Source organism: Vigna angularis, chromosome 10 (assembly GCF_016808095.1).
Source record: "Vigna angularis cultivar LongXiaoDou No.4 chromosome 10, ASM1680809v1, whole genome shotgun sequence".
NCBI lineage: Eukaryota > Viridiplantae > Streptophyta > Magnoliopsida > Fabales > Fabaceae > Vigna > Vigna angularis.
The window spans coordinates 29,780,982-29,794,912 of NC_068979.1; the positions used below are offsets into that span (position 1 = coordinate 29,780,982).

At 31.5% G+C, this 13,931-nt stretch overlaps 1 protein-coding gene across 1 annotated transcript; it reads left to right on the forward strand.

Annotated features, from left to right (window-relative positions):
- Positions 1 to 1,763: 1,763 nt before the first annotated feature.
- Positions 1,764 to 7,568, forward strand: LOC108335004 (thebaine 6-O-demethylase-like). The gene is made up of 4 exons (XM_017570922.2): positions 1,764 to 2,079; positions 2,745 to 2,992; positions 4,109 to 4,433; positions 7,032 to 7,568. Exons 1-4 carry the CDS (start codon positions 1,834 to 1,836, stop codon positions 7,296 to 7,298), a joined length of 1,086 nt encoding a protein of 361 aa, XP_017426411.1. The 5' UTR covers positions 1,764 to 1,833; the 3' UTR covers positions 7,299 to 7,568.
- Positions 7,569 to 13,931: the final 6,363 nt, after the last annotated feature.

The following is a 13,931-nucleotide window of genomic DNA, read 5'->3' on the forward strand; positions in this document are numbered from 1 at the left end:
TAATGAAAACAGATATTGACAAGGAAGAGTATGCTCCAAAATTAGTTGTTCACAAATAATAATTTATTTTTTAAAATAAGATTAGTGTAATTTATCATGATTATTTATTCTGCCTTGTTTATCACTTCAAGAATACAATATGAGAAATTTGTTCTTTTCTGTCATAGCACACCCAAGTAATGGAATAGAAGGTTTATTTCTCATAATAAGAATAAATATTAATTACCAAATTTTATTTTTAGCACTAATACTGACTATTAAATTTTTAAATTTATAGCGAATTTTTTTTATAAAGGTTTTGATAAAGGAAAAGAAAAACTAAACAAACCAGTCATGACGGACACAAAAATGTAAATTTCTCTGTCACTAATATTATATTTTATTATAATATATGTTTTATCAATTGCTTTCTTTTATTAAAATCCTTCCTTTCATGATTTTATAAACATTTTTAATCAAAATAAATAATGTACGATTGAATTCTATACATGATAATCTACTATTGAACACGTAGTAACGTAGAAAATCATTAGTGTTATTTTATCCAATTAAATTCTATATTTCTCTACATACAAAGAATTCTCCCGTCTACATTTATTTTCCAATTTTATATTTTAAATGAAAAAAAAATTAAATTAAAATAATTATTTTATTAATTTTATCTTTTAAATGGCTGTTTCTTTAAATTTAATTACTTTTTCTAATTTGATTGCTTTCTTTTAACTTAATATTTTTAAATTAAAAATTTCTTACAAAATAAATTAAAACTATTCACATTTATTTATAATTATAATAATAAAAACAGTAATAATTTTAAAGAAAAATAAAACGCACATGTATTTTCACTTATATAATTAAATACGTTAATATTTGACTATTATCACGCTTAAGAAAAGTATTATCATAATTCAACAAATCAACTACATTTAAAGTAACACCTTGACAAGTTAACTAACGCAGTATGATTTAGAAGTTTTTTTATTAGAGATTTTAATTACTTAGATAATGTCATAAACATTAATAGAGGTTACTTAAAACGGTTGGTCGAACTTTTATTCAAAACATGAGAAAACAAAAAATAAACAAGAAATAGAGATAAGAAAAGAGAAAACAGAAAGATTTACATTATTATATTAAATTATATTCCAACTTAAGATATTTTATTATTACAAATTAATAAAAGGCATTTTTTTTCCAACTATATATATGACATAAATTTGAAGCCATGTGATTGGAACACAGCGTAGAAAATGCGTTTCTTCCGCAAATGTTCCCATGGCTGCGCCTGAAAACAAGCCACCCCAGCTAAGCCATTTGCAGAAGAATTCATAATCACAATAATACATTTTCTACCCTTTTATTTGCCATGAATCCCTAATTTCATTATTATTCTCATAATTAAATTTGGGGTCAACGGATCATAGCTAAGCCTCAACTGTCCTTTCAATAAATAAAACAAAATTACCCTAATTCCATTTTTCTTCATCACATACGTACACAATTTGAATTTCTTAATTTCAGTTCTTTTAATTAATCTTGAGAACGATCAACGTGTAATTTTAATTAAAATCAATTAATACTGCATAAAAAATTATCTATTTCATATTTTTCATTTGATTCTCTTGTTATTATTTTCCAACTCACAAGGTTAAGTATGAAGTCAACCCATTAGGTTAAAAGTCATCGCAATACTTGAAGACAAAAGAAAGTGTTACTATTTTTTTAAAAGAAATGGCTAATAATGTGTAAATATATATATAGCTACATCGACACATATATTTGACATCATTCTCTTGTCTTGAAGAGAGAGAAGGGAACATTCAGCATAGCCTTATGGAAGCAGAAATAGCAGAGATTGGATCAAACCCTTCTGTAAAAGAACTAGCAAAGGAGGCACTAAGCAAAGTTCCAGAGAGATATGTTCTTCCAAATATTGACCCTCCAATTTTATTTAACACACACTCTCTGTCTGATCAGATCCCCGTCATTGACCTAGCTAAGTTGTTCTTGCCTCAAGAACTCAAGCCTCCTGAACTGGAGAACCTACACCTTGCATGCAAACAATGGGGTTTCTTTCAGGTTCCTATCTCAATATTATTCTCTCTTTTCCTTCTTCTCTTCTTATAATCATATTAAACCTAATATGCCATCATTATCAATGTCAATTTACTTCCTTTTAATTCAGTGTAATTACACCAAGACACTGCTCAACAGTAATATGCATGTGCTTCTGAGTTGTTTAAGAACCACAATATTATTTTCAGATACAAATTTTTTTACATCCATTTCATTCTATTATCTGCTTGCATCTCCAAAACCTCCCAAATTTCAATATTACTTCTTTCATTAATGGACTCATCGGTCATTTCCTTGTTCGATAGTCGAGCTCGTTAATCTCTTATCAATTATTATTCTTCTTCTTAACTGTTCATTAATAATTATTATTGTCCAGATTAATTATTAATTGTTTTAGACTGATCAATTATTTCTTTGCTGAATGGTTATTTTCTTAGTGAATGATCGACCGTTCCATCCTTAACTAATCAAGTGATCATAAAGTATAATTAATAATCATCAGTTTTTAAAACTCGATCAAGTCTTAACCGATTTTCAAAAGCTAGTAATTATTAATGAAAAGAGTAATATAAAGATTTTGAAGGTGTAAGAGGGAGAACTGTTCGTTAATAATATATATGCACGTAGAAGATTATAAAAGTTTTGATAATTGTGATGTTGTAAAACAGGTTATTAATCACGGAATTGACATGGAAGTGGTGGAAGATGTAAAGAGAGGAGCTGAAGAACTGTTCAATCTTTCAATGGAAGATAAGAAAAAGCTTTGGCAAAGAGAGGGAGATATGGAGGGATTTGGGCAAATGATTTCCAAGCCTAAAGATGAACCGTCCGATTGGGTGGATGGCTTCTACATTTTAACTCTTCCATCTTACTTAAGGAAGCCCCACCTATTTCCTAATCTACCCCTACCTTTCAGGTCCTCTTTAATATATTTTTCTCCTTTCTTAATCACTAAATTTCAATTCTCTTCTTATGGAAATTAATACGAGCAGATTTTTTAATTTAAGACTTCAATTTTCCACTCTTATATCTTAAAAATCGAAAGGGAAGAATATTTTATTATAATAATTAAACTAATTAAGGATTGGATATATTTTTCATATCCAAAATGTTATAAAAACTCGTGTTTCGTATTTAAATTAAATTTTGATATGTTTGCAATGTATTAGTCCTGTACTAAATAGAAAAGTAAAAAGTATTTTTTATAATTAAATTAAAATTAAATATGTTTTTCAATTGTGTTTTATTTTCTAAACTAAATTATGAAATATTTAGTTTCTACAACATATGAAAGTCATTATCCTCTCCAAAAGATGACACAACACATGGATTGTTATCCATGTAACAATCAGAATTTTATAGTATATTTTAAGATAACATTCACATGTCATATGTTAAAAAATATATTTTACATAGATTTTATAAAGTATGAAAATAAAACACTTTATAATTCAATTTAAAAATAAAATAAAATTTTGTATAATAATTTTGGAGACAATCAAATAATATTTCATCATATAAAAAGTGTAATTCTTATAAAACTTATCAAGTATAAAGGACTTAAAAATACGTGATATAATAGGATCTCTTAAAGTAAAATAATCTCATTAAAAGATATTTTAAGATCTTTGCAATAAAAGTTAAAATATAGAATTGAATATGATCACCTTTATTATTTTGATACTTGGTCATATAAATGTACTATATATAATAATTTGCGTAAATAAAAAGGGAAAAAATATTTGTTTACCAAGCATCACTTGATAACTCATTTTTAGGAATGTTTTGCTCATTAAAAAAGTCAATTTTTATATTATAAAGAAAAAAATGAAAGGGTAAAATAATAGATGTAAAATGTATATGAAAATTTGTTAAGTGCCAAAATAATAGTATCCAAAGGAAAATCACAGTGACGCTTGATCACAATTACAATTGTGGACCATGATTTAGTGTTATTGAACTTAACATAAAATGTATGTATGAGTTGATCTCTTTGAAAATAACATTGATAAGATAAAGCTGAACATTGCAGGGAGAATTTAGAGGTGTATTGCAAGGAGATGAGAGAGCTTGCCATGAAGTTGTATGGTGTTATTGGAGAAGCACTTGATATAGGAGGAAAGGAAATGAAAGAGTCAATAGGGGAAGCAGGACAAGCAATAAGGATAAATTACTATCCTCCATGTCCCCAACCAGAAAATGTTCTTGGCCTAAAATCTCACACTGATGCTTCTGCACTCACCATCCTTCTCCAGGGCAATGAAGTTGAAGGCCTCCAACTCAAAAAAGATGGAACATGGCTTCCTGTTCATCCCCTCCCAAATGCTTTCATGGTTTTTATTGGAGATGTTTTGGAGGTAAGTCATTCAAATTTACACTACACATACCTTTTCATCCATCATTCTGCACCAAAACTAAACTATTAGCAATATACATTAGTTTGATTTATTTTTACAAAAGTAATTTATAAAGTAAGGATTCCCTCCACTTACATACTATCAATTTCCCAACCTTTCCCAACCTTATTTAGTGGATGTATAAATGTTAGTTGAATCTTGATACAATATATTGAAAATACGTATTACACGTCAACTAAAGATAAGGTTAATTCATAATATAAATTGAATGTAAACATCACTTTACAAACAGTTTTGTAAGATTAAGATGAGTTTAAAATTCACTTCTTAACATGGTATCAGAATAATGTGTTAGAGTCTATCTTAATAAAATTTAAGGTTTATTAAACTTATTGTTTCACCTACAAACAACTCGATCAATTCATAATATAAAACAAATACAAATCTCATTTTACAAGCCGATTTTATAAAGTTGAGTTAGATTTAAAATTTACATCTTTAACACAAAGTATATGCATGGTAATTAAATCGTGATACACATTCACTAGTAAAAAAAAGGATTAGAAAGCGTAATATATGCTTCGGTTTAAGTGAACCCGAAGCGTATAAAAGCACGGTGGCAGATTCGTAATAATAGCTTAAGTATATGCTTCGGTTGTTCCATGACCGGTGCCTAAAGCGTGCTACTAACTCGGTTCTACGTAAAACCGAGGCATAAACTGGTGTCCAAACCTGCTCCAGTTGACAACTGATGGGACTGATAAGAGCTACTAACTCAGTTGCCCAGCAACCGATGCCTAAAGGGCACTACTAACTCGGTTCTAGGGGAAACCGAGGCATACAACTCTTGCCACCTGCGCCTGCCAGTTGCTACTACCTCGGTTTTGATGAAAACCGAGGCATTTGCTCCTACTAACTCTCAATTTCTCTGATGATATTTTTCACTTCCATCGCCCAACATCTTATTCTTCCCTCCCTCGTGCTCTCACTTCTCCCAACATCTTTCGTGCTCTCACTTCTTCTCTGCCGTGCTCTCCCACTCTTCCCTCCGTTCTCTCCCATTCTACTGTAGCCTCCGCCGCTGCCTCCGCCACTGCTGCCTCCATTGCTGCTGCCTCCGCCGCTCCAGATCGCCAAGCTGCTCCAGATCGGCGAGCCCTTCGTCGTTGCTGCCTCCGAAAACGAGATCCCTTCGGCTGTTCGCGAAAACCCTACCGCCGGGAGCCACCACCTCGTCGTGCGACGGCTGTGCAGCTTCCACCTCGTCTGAGTGCGTCGCCTCTGGAGGGAAGAGCAAGCGGTGGCCGTTAGGGTTTGATGTTGATGGTTGTGGATTCGCGGCGTCGTCTGAGGTTGCTGATTCGCGGCGGCCATGGAGGTTGAACAAGTTGCGATTGGGGTTTTTCTGATGTTGATGGTGGTGGTGCAAGTTAGGGTTTGATGACGGCGGAGGAGGAGGAGAAGCGGCAGAGGCAAATGCGGAGGGCGTGGCGGCTCTGCGGCGGAGAATGTCTCGGTCTGAGAAGGTGAGATTTGGTTCTCGGATTTTTGTTTGATCTGTGTTTGGATTTCTTTGGGATTTTTGCTTGATCTGTGTTTTGGGCGCGGCAGCTCTGCGGCGGGGAAGTATGGAAAGCTGGACGAACAGCAGGGCATAGGGCAGTACGTGGACAAAGCTGCCGATTATCTGCACCAGTATCAGGACAAGGCTGTTGCACCTTCTGAACCTGTAGATTCCAAACCTGAAGAGGGTGGTGGTTTGGGTGGTCTTGCAAAACTTTAGTGTTGTTGTTGTTCTTCTTCTATGTAATATTGAATAAATATGATATGATATCGTGTTTGTAGAAGAAAGATCTTTTCTTAGTTCCACAAACATTGAATGGATTTGCCTGCAAGGTGCATTATCAGATTTTGTTTGTGTTCAATGCTTTCTGCTTTCAACAGTCAACTTGGTTTAATGCTTTCACTGTACTGCCTCGGTTCAGGTTGGTTCAATGCTTTCACTGTACTGCCTCGATTCAGGTCCCAACCGAGGCATGAGAATATGAGATACTGACTCGGTTGACAACCGAGGCAAAAAGAGGTAGAGTTTTTATCTCGTGTGGATATGCACCGGTTACAGAACCAGTGTTTATAAGCGTAAGTAACCGAGGACATATGCCTTGAATGCACTAGTGATTGTTAAAAGTTTTATGTCGACTAGAGATAAGTTCAATTCATAATATAAAATGAAAGTAAATTTTACTTTACAAATGGTTCTGTAAAGTTAAATTGGATTTAAAATCAACTTCTTAATATGATATTAAAGTTATGTATTATAATCTATTCTAGCAAAATTTAATATTTGTTGGACCTATTATTTCATCCGCTATCGAACCACTCGATTAATTCATAATATAAAATGAATGCAAACCTTGTTTTACAAATCAATTTTATAAAATTGAGTTAAACTTAAAATTTACATCTTAACACACAAAATGTATAAAAAGCTTATTATTTCGTATTTTAAATTGTTGTGAATTAAGACTAATAAAGATTCATAAACTTGAAAATTCTTTATAATTTTATTGCCTTTACTATGTGTATATGGTTTAACAGGTGGTGACAAACGGGATATATAAGAGCATCGAGCATCGAGCAGTGGTGAACTCAATGAAAGAAAGGTTCAGCATAGCTACATTCAGTGGTGCTGAATGGAATGGAAACATAGGTCCAGCACCTTCTCTTGTAACTCCAGAAACACCAGCATTATTCAAAACAATTGGGATAGCAGATTTCTACAAGGGCTACCTTTCGCCTGAGCATCAAGGCAAATCATTCATAAACAATGTTTTGAGGATCAATAGTGAGAACATCAAATACTAGCTAGCTTGTGGAGTTGATAATGGAAATGTGATAATAATAATTAAGTAACCCTTCGAGACATGGTAATTATATATATATTGACTTTGGTTCAATTCAATATGTGTAGTTATTCGTCGCAAGATTTGCATTCAAGCAAGTACATTGATCAGTAGATGATGGGAAGTCTGAATTTTCCATGTCACAAGAAATAATTATTTTTATATGCTTTCATTAAAACTCTAATTTCTTTTTCTTCCTTCCCTCCCTAAAACTGTCTCTAGTCCTCTAAATTATTGTTTAGTGATGAGAGATATATTCAAATATATATTGAGAGTGAACAAAGTCTTAATAAAAGGAATATAAGACTAAATAAATAAAAAATTGGATAATAAAGAGAATAAAAGAAAACATACAAAAATAATAATTGATATATTAATAAAATATTGAAATATCAACAAATAGATTCAATTGTAACTACGTTTCAGTTTAATTATATATATCTGAACACTTTTTGTAAAAAAAGTTTGTCATGTCTTTTTTATTCACTAAAATATTTAAATTATAAATATTGTTAGACAAAAATATAACTACCTTAAATGGTGACATACATTGTCATGTAAATACAAACAAAATAAAGTAATAAACCCATAAATTAAATAATATAAACAAAGAAAGTTAAAACATTTAAATTATATTTACCAAATTGAATAGGTTATTAACATAAAAAAAATATAAAAAAAAGGATTAAATATGTTTTTAGTTCATAAACTATAAAATGATTTTGTTTTTAGTCCATCTTTCAAATTTTGGTATATTTTTATTTTTCTCCTTAAAAAAATTATAATTTTTTATTTTTTAAAATTAAAGGCGTTAAAACTAGGCTGAGCTAACTAATGGTAATGTGTCACGTATTTTTTTGGTCTGACCCACTCAATCTTTTCTAGCTTTTCTCCCTCCTCTTCCTCTGAGTTTTTTCAGCTTCAGATTCAGGTTAACTCAACCAACGTTACACATTTGACGCCACAATCCAATTCCACGGCGCATATCAAATTAGACTGTCGGGCTAGTGTTAAGAAACAATTGGCAAAGGTGTTTGAGGTGTCTCTGAGACCTTGAGATCTGGAATATGGCTAGGAGTTTCCTGGTTTTATAATTTAGGAAAAGTTCCTCTTGTCTTTGTGTGTTAATTGGTTATTGGAGATTATCTGGTGATGAATTTTGCGTTTACTGTTTGTTTTGGAAAATTTGAATGGCTGGGAAGTTGGAATTGGGGCCTCCGAAGTCTGATGTTTCCAATTCGAAGAAACAGGCAGCGAGAAAGATACTTAAAATTGTTAGATCACAAAGGCACAATTAATTGGTCTAACTCGTTGAGCTGGCAGGGCAATTTTCAGGGAGTGTTATATTGTTGCAAGATTTGATTAAGGATGGGGCTTCTTTGTCGTTGATTGGACCTCAAGGAGTGGGCAAAACTACAATTATTAGGGAAATTGCTAGAATGCTTGACAAATGATTCCTCTTTTGCTGTTGCAGTTTTTGTACCCTTCTATGCTAGATTTGACATTGTGCACTATCTTTGGGGTTATAATATTTTAGTGAGGGATGCAGCTTCTCTTGATCTTGTTGACTGGCTCATGAAGAGGCTATAGTGGAGCATAATGAATGGCACAGGGACCATTTCCTTGTTGCAGGAAGGATAACGTGGGATTACAGTAGTTACCTTGGTCAAATAAGGGCTGGACCGGTGGAGAAGCCGATCGGGCGGCAGTTTCGGGGACACGTTTTCGGAGATCGCCGACTACGGCTTCGGGCGGCGGTCGTTCTCCCTAGACGCGGGGCAATTCTCGCTTGATGGTTCAAAACAATTCCAGAATTGCTATGTAAACTGTGGAATTTGCAAATCTTGAAATTAGTTCACTGTAAACATCTCCAGAAGTTGCTCAACAATTTGATAGACTTAAAATGTCTTCAAAAGCTATCTTTTAAGGATTGCCACAAATTATCAAGCTTGCCTCCTAAGATGGGGAAGTTGATTTCCCTGAGGAGTTTAACCTCGTTCTTTTTGGCAACGAAAGAGGTGAGGAGATTCTTCAAGTGCTTCAACCAGATACCCAACAACTTTTGAGTTTGACAATAATAGGATATAGAGGTGGCCGTTTCCCGAGATGGGTGTTCAGTCCTTCTCTGAAGAAGTTGTAGATTGAAAGATGAAAAGAGTTGAAAGGTTTTCAAGAGGCTCTAGAACCCATGACTGGCTTGCAAGTGCAAGGAAGGAGACGGAGGGAGAGGGAGAGGGAGAGGGAGAGATTTACGGTGTTAGAAAAAAGAAGAAATGATGAGGACCCAACTTTTAATGCTGTTACTTTTGAAGGCCCGAAAATTATAATTTTCTTAAGGAGAAGGAGGAGAGTGTATCGAAAGAGGAACTAAAAACAAAATCGCTTGATAGTTTAAAGACTAAAAACATATTTAACTCAAAAAAAACAATAGAGGTAATATTTGCAATAAAACAGTTGAAAATAAAGAAGATTTTATAGACTTCTACAAAATAATAATAAGAAGAGATTAAAACTCTTCACTGCAATATAAATTTAATACCAAATATTATAAAAAAAAACGCTGCAAATAAATTGTCAACTCTAACCATGGAGGTTGGGTTAAATATGTTTTTGGTCCCTTAACTTTTTAGGGAAAATTAGAATTAGTCCCTCTTCAAAACTTTGGACTAATTTAGTTCCCAAACTTTAAAAATGTGTAAATTTAATCCTTTTAACCAAATTTTGTTAACTTTATTTGATGTTTCAAACGCATTTCTCAGTGAACATTGAAGCAAAAATGTGTCAAATGGTGTAAACAACTCAAATGCTATCATGAAACGCACTTGAAACATAAAATAAAGTTAACAAAATTTGGTTAAAAGGACTAAATTCACATATTTTTAAAGTTTGGGGACTAAATTAGTCCAAAGTTTTGAAGAGGGACTAATTCCAATTTTCGTTGAAAATTAAGGGACCAAAAACATATTTAACCCCATGGAGTTTTGAAAAACCCCTTACAGAGTGAAAAAAAAAACCTTTCAATAACAATTTTTTTAATGAATTTTTGAATAATAAATCTTAACATATTTTTATTCAAAAACTTCACATTAAAATAATATTATTTAATGATTATTTAAATTAAAGTAAATAATCAGTTTAATATAATAAATATTATTATAGTTCATTTTTAATACAATAAAAATTCTTAATATGTAATTAATTTTAAACAAAAAATTGTGAATTTTAAATTTAAAATACAGAAAAATAAATAAAAACTTCCATCAAGATTGATAATATATTAACATTGAATTTTCTTTTAATAAACGCACTATTATTAAAATTCAAATTCAAACCGAATTATATCACTTATTAACAAAATTAAAAAAAGTAACACTAGGACCAATTCTTTTATTATATTAAAAATAAAATATATTAATCTAAATCGTGTTATTTATTCTTTATGTTATAATAATTAAAAAATATATATTTTTATTAAATAATTTTAAACTAATCATCTCTACTTTAATTATGATTATGAATATCCTTATAGTATTTGTAGTAAGAAAGCAAACTAAGCAAACTTTAATTTCAATTTTTATGTTTACACAATGTTTCTCTCAATAGATATTTAAGTCTAATTTAATTCTACAAAATTTACTTGCAAGATAATATTTGTATTTACTTATATATTATGAATTGATATAATCTCTAATTAATATTAAAATCCAACCATTATATATTATTGTTAATCACTTTTACCAAATAAGAAAAAGCTTTTTCCCCACCCAACTTTAACTACTTTTATTTAATTAATCACATTTTTTTGAAATATTTAAAATTTAATTAATGTCTCATCCTTATCTACATCATAACCAATAGTGTCAAAGTAAGCCAACTTAGCTCACACTCACATGTTATCTCAATGAAACTTCAGCTAAAAATAAGTCACTTAATTCAACCCACTTTTTGGTGAATTAGAATTTTTGTAATTTAGCTCGACTTACTATGAGTTGCTTAGTTAACTCACATGACATTTTGTTCATATGATTTATTTTATATATTAATTGTAGTTTAGTCAAAGTAGATTGACTCGATTAATTTTGTTCTATAATAATACAATCAAAATTACACTTATTTCATCAAACATTGTTATAAAGATAAAAGTTGAAAATCAAAGTGTGAACTTATATAACTTGACAAACAAATAAATTGGACATCCAAACTATTCAAACACTATTGATGGTGTTAAAGTGAGTCAACTGGACTCACATGGGTTAGTTCACCACGGGTTGAGCTAAAAATGAGTTAGCTCAATTTGACTCACTTTTTTGTAAGTAAAAAATTTTGTAACTTGACTCGACCTACTATGGATTGGTGAGACAGTGGGTTGACTTAATGATTTTATTCTTTCATTTTTTTTATATTTATTATTGTACAATCAAAGTGGATGAACACGACTCATTATTTTATAAGAGTACAATCAAAGTGTTCACCTATTATACCACACATTATTATAAAGATAAAAATTGAAAATTAAAGTGTCAAGTTACATAACTTGACAAATAATTAAATTAAACATTAAAACTATTTAAACATTATAATATTTAAAATGATCAAATTGTCCACCTACATAATTATAAGTAATAAATAATTATAATAAAATAACCATTGAAAAAATGGTAAAAGCTTAATAAAGGGTTGTTGTTGATGGGTTGCGGGTTAATCCACCTTCAACCCAACTTGAACTCGATTATCCCTTAGTTAAATAAGTTAGGTTTAATTTGATTTGGATTTATAAAAGCTAAATTTTTTTCGATCCAACTCGACTCGAACCTATAATTAAATTAACTTAGAAGTTGAAATTCATTTTGACATCTATAGTTATTAATAATCTTATATATTTTAAAAAATAAATTTGTCAACCTACGTACTTAAAAATAATGAATAATTATGATAAAAAATGATAAATTTATTACAATTAATTAATTTGTTATGCATGTTAACATTTTTAATAACCATATATGTTTGTGTTAACCATATATTTTTATGATATAAGTTTAATTAATTAAGAATAACTAGAGATTAATAAAATTTATTGTAATTAATTACATTCTATGAATTTATTATTTTACTTATAAATGCAGATAAGAATAATAGTTTGCAAGAGTTTAAGGAAAATGATGAAATTTTTTATACAATTTTAACAAGATTAAAAAAATGAAAAAATATTTTAACACATATTTTTTTATAATATTTTAACGTATGTATATTATTTTTTGTACTAAGTTATTATTTATTCATGGGTTAAATATGTTTTTAATCCCTCAATTATCAAGCGATTTTGTTTTTTGTCCCTATTTCAAACTTTGTACGATTTAATCCCTCTCCTTAAGGAAACTATAATTTTTGGTCCTCTAAAACAAACGGAGTTAAAAATCGAGTGAGGTGGCTAACGTCTAGCCACGTGTCATTTGCCACGTTGGTATTTTTTTGTTTCCTAGGAGATCGTCCGTTGTTTCTTCTGGGTCTCCACCGTCGTTCTCTCATCCACAATCGACGAGGATAACACCTCAAACGCTGTAAGGGGCTCCTTCACAGCGAAGAAGGAGTTGTCGGAGAAGAAGTGGAGGAGAGATCTAGGACAGCGAAGAGTCGCGACACGCCGAAGAAGCTCTGATAGCTTTCGCAGCAGGGGAAGACGACGGCGACGAAGCTAAACCTTCAACGACGTTGTTTGGTGGCAGAACGGAGTTAGGGTTTCGAGTGGTTTCGTCTTCGAAGGTCGAAATCGAAGGTTTTGAAAACCCTTGTTGTTGTCTTCGTCTATACACCATGGAATCAATCCACCACGATTGTGTGGATCGAACGAATCAATCACAGAGAAGAAAAACACCGAAACGATTCGCACTGAAAACAAACTGAACTGGCTCCACCGCTAGTGCCACGGCCTCGGAGCTACCAGAAACTGCTTCCTCCCCAAATCCCAACAGTGACACTACCTTGTTCAATTGTGCTCGTCATTTCCCGGAGTTTGAAATGTCAGAAAGTACTTTCTTATACCAGTAAGTGATTTTCCAGAAGCTTTGTTGGTGATTCTTTTTTCAGTTTCAAGATTGTTAGACTTCTACAACTTGGGCGCCTGATTAACAAAGGGTTTGCCAATATTCAATGAACCATCAAGGGCTTTCTTTCCATCACATTGGTTGATGAGGTTCCCTGCATTGGATAGATCTCCAAGTGGTTTTCTTCCCCGGCTCTACCTTTCCTCTGCGCCAGAAAGAGCAATACTCCGTGAAAGAGAGAGAAAAAGTGAGAAAGATTCCGTGAGTGTCAGAAAAAAAAAATACTTGGCATACACCGTTAGCCACCTCAGCTAATTTTTAACGCCGTTTGTTTTGGGGGACCAAAAATTATGATTTCTTTAAGGAGAGGGATCAAATCGTATAAAGTTTGAAATAGGGACAAAAAACAAAATCACTTGATAGTTGAGGGACTAAAAACATATTTAACCCTTTATTTATTATTGAACTAACATACTCTAAACCTAACCAAATGAAAAAATTATATATAGATTATATCAAAATATTATAAAAAATCCATGATAACATATCATTCC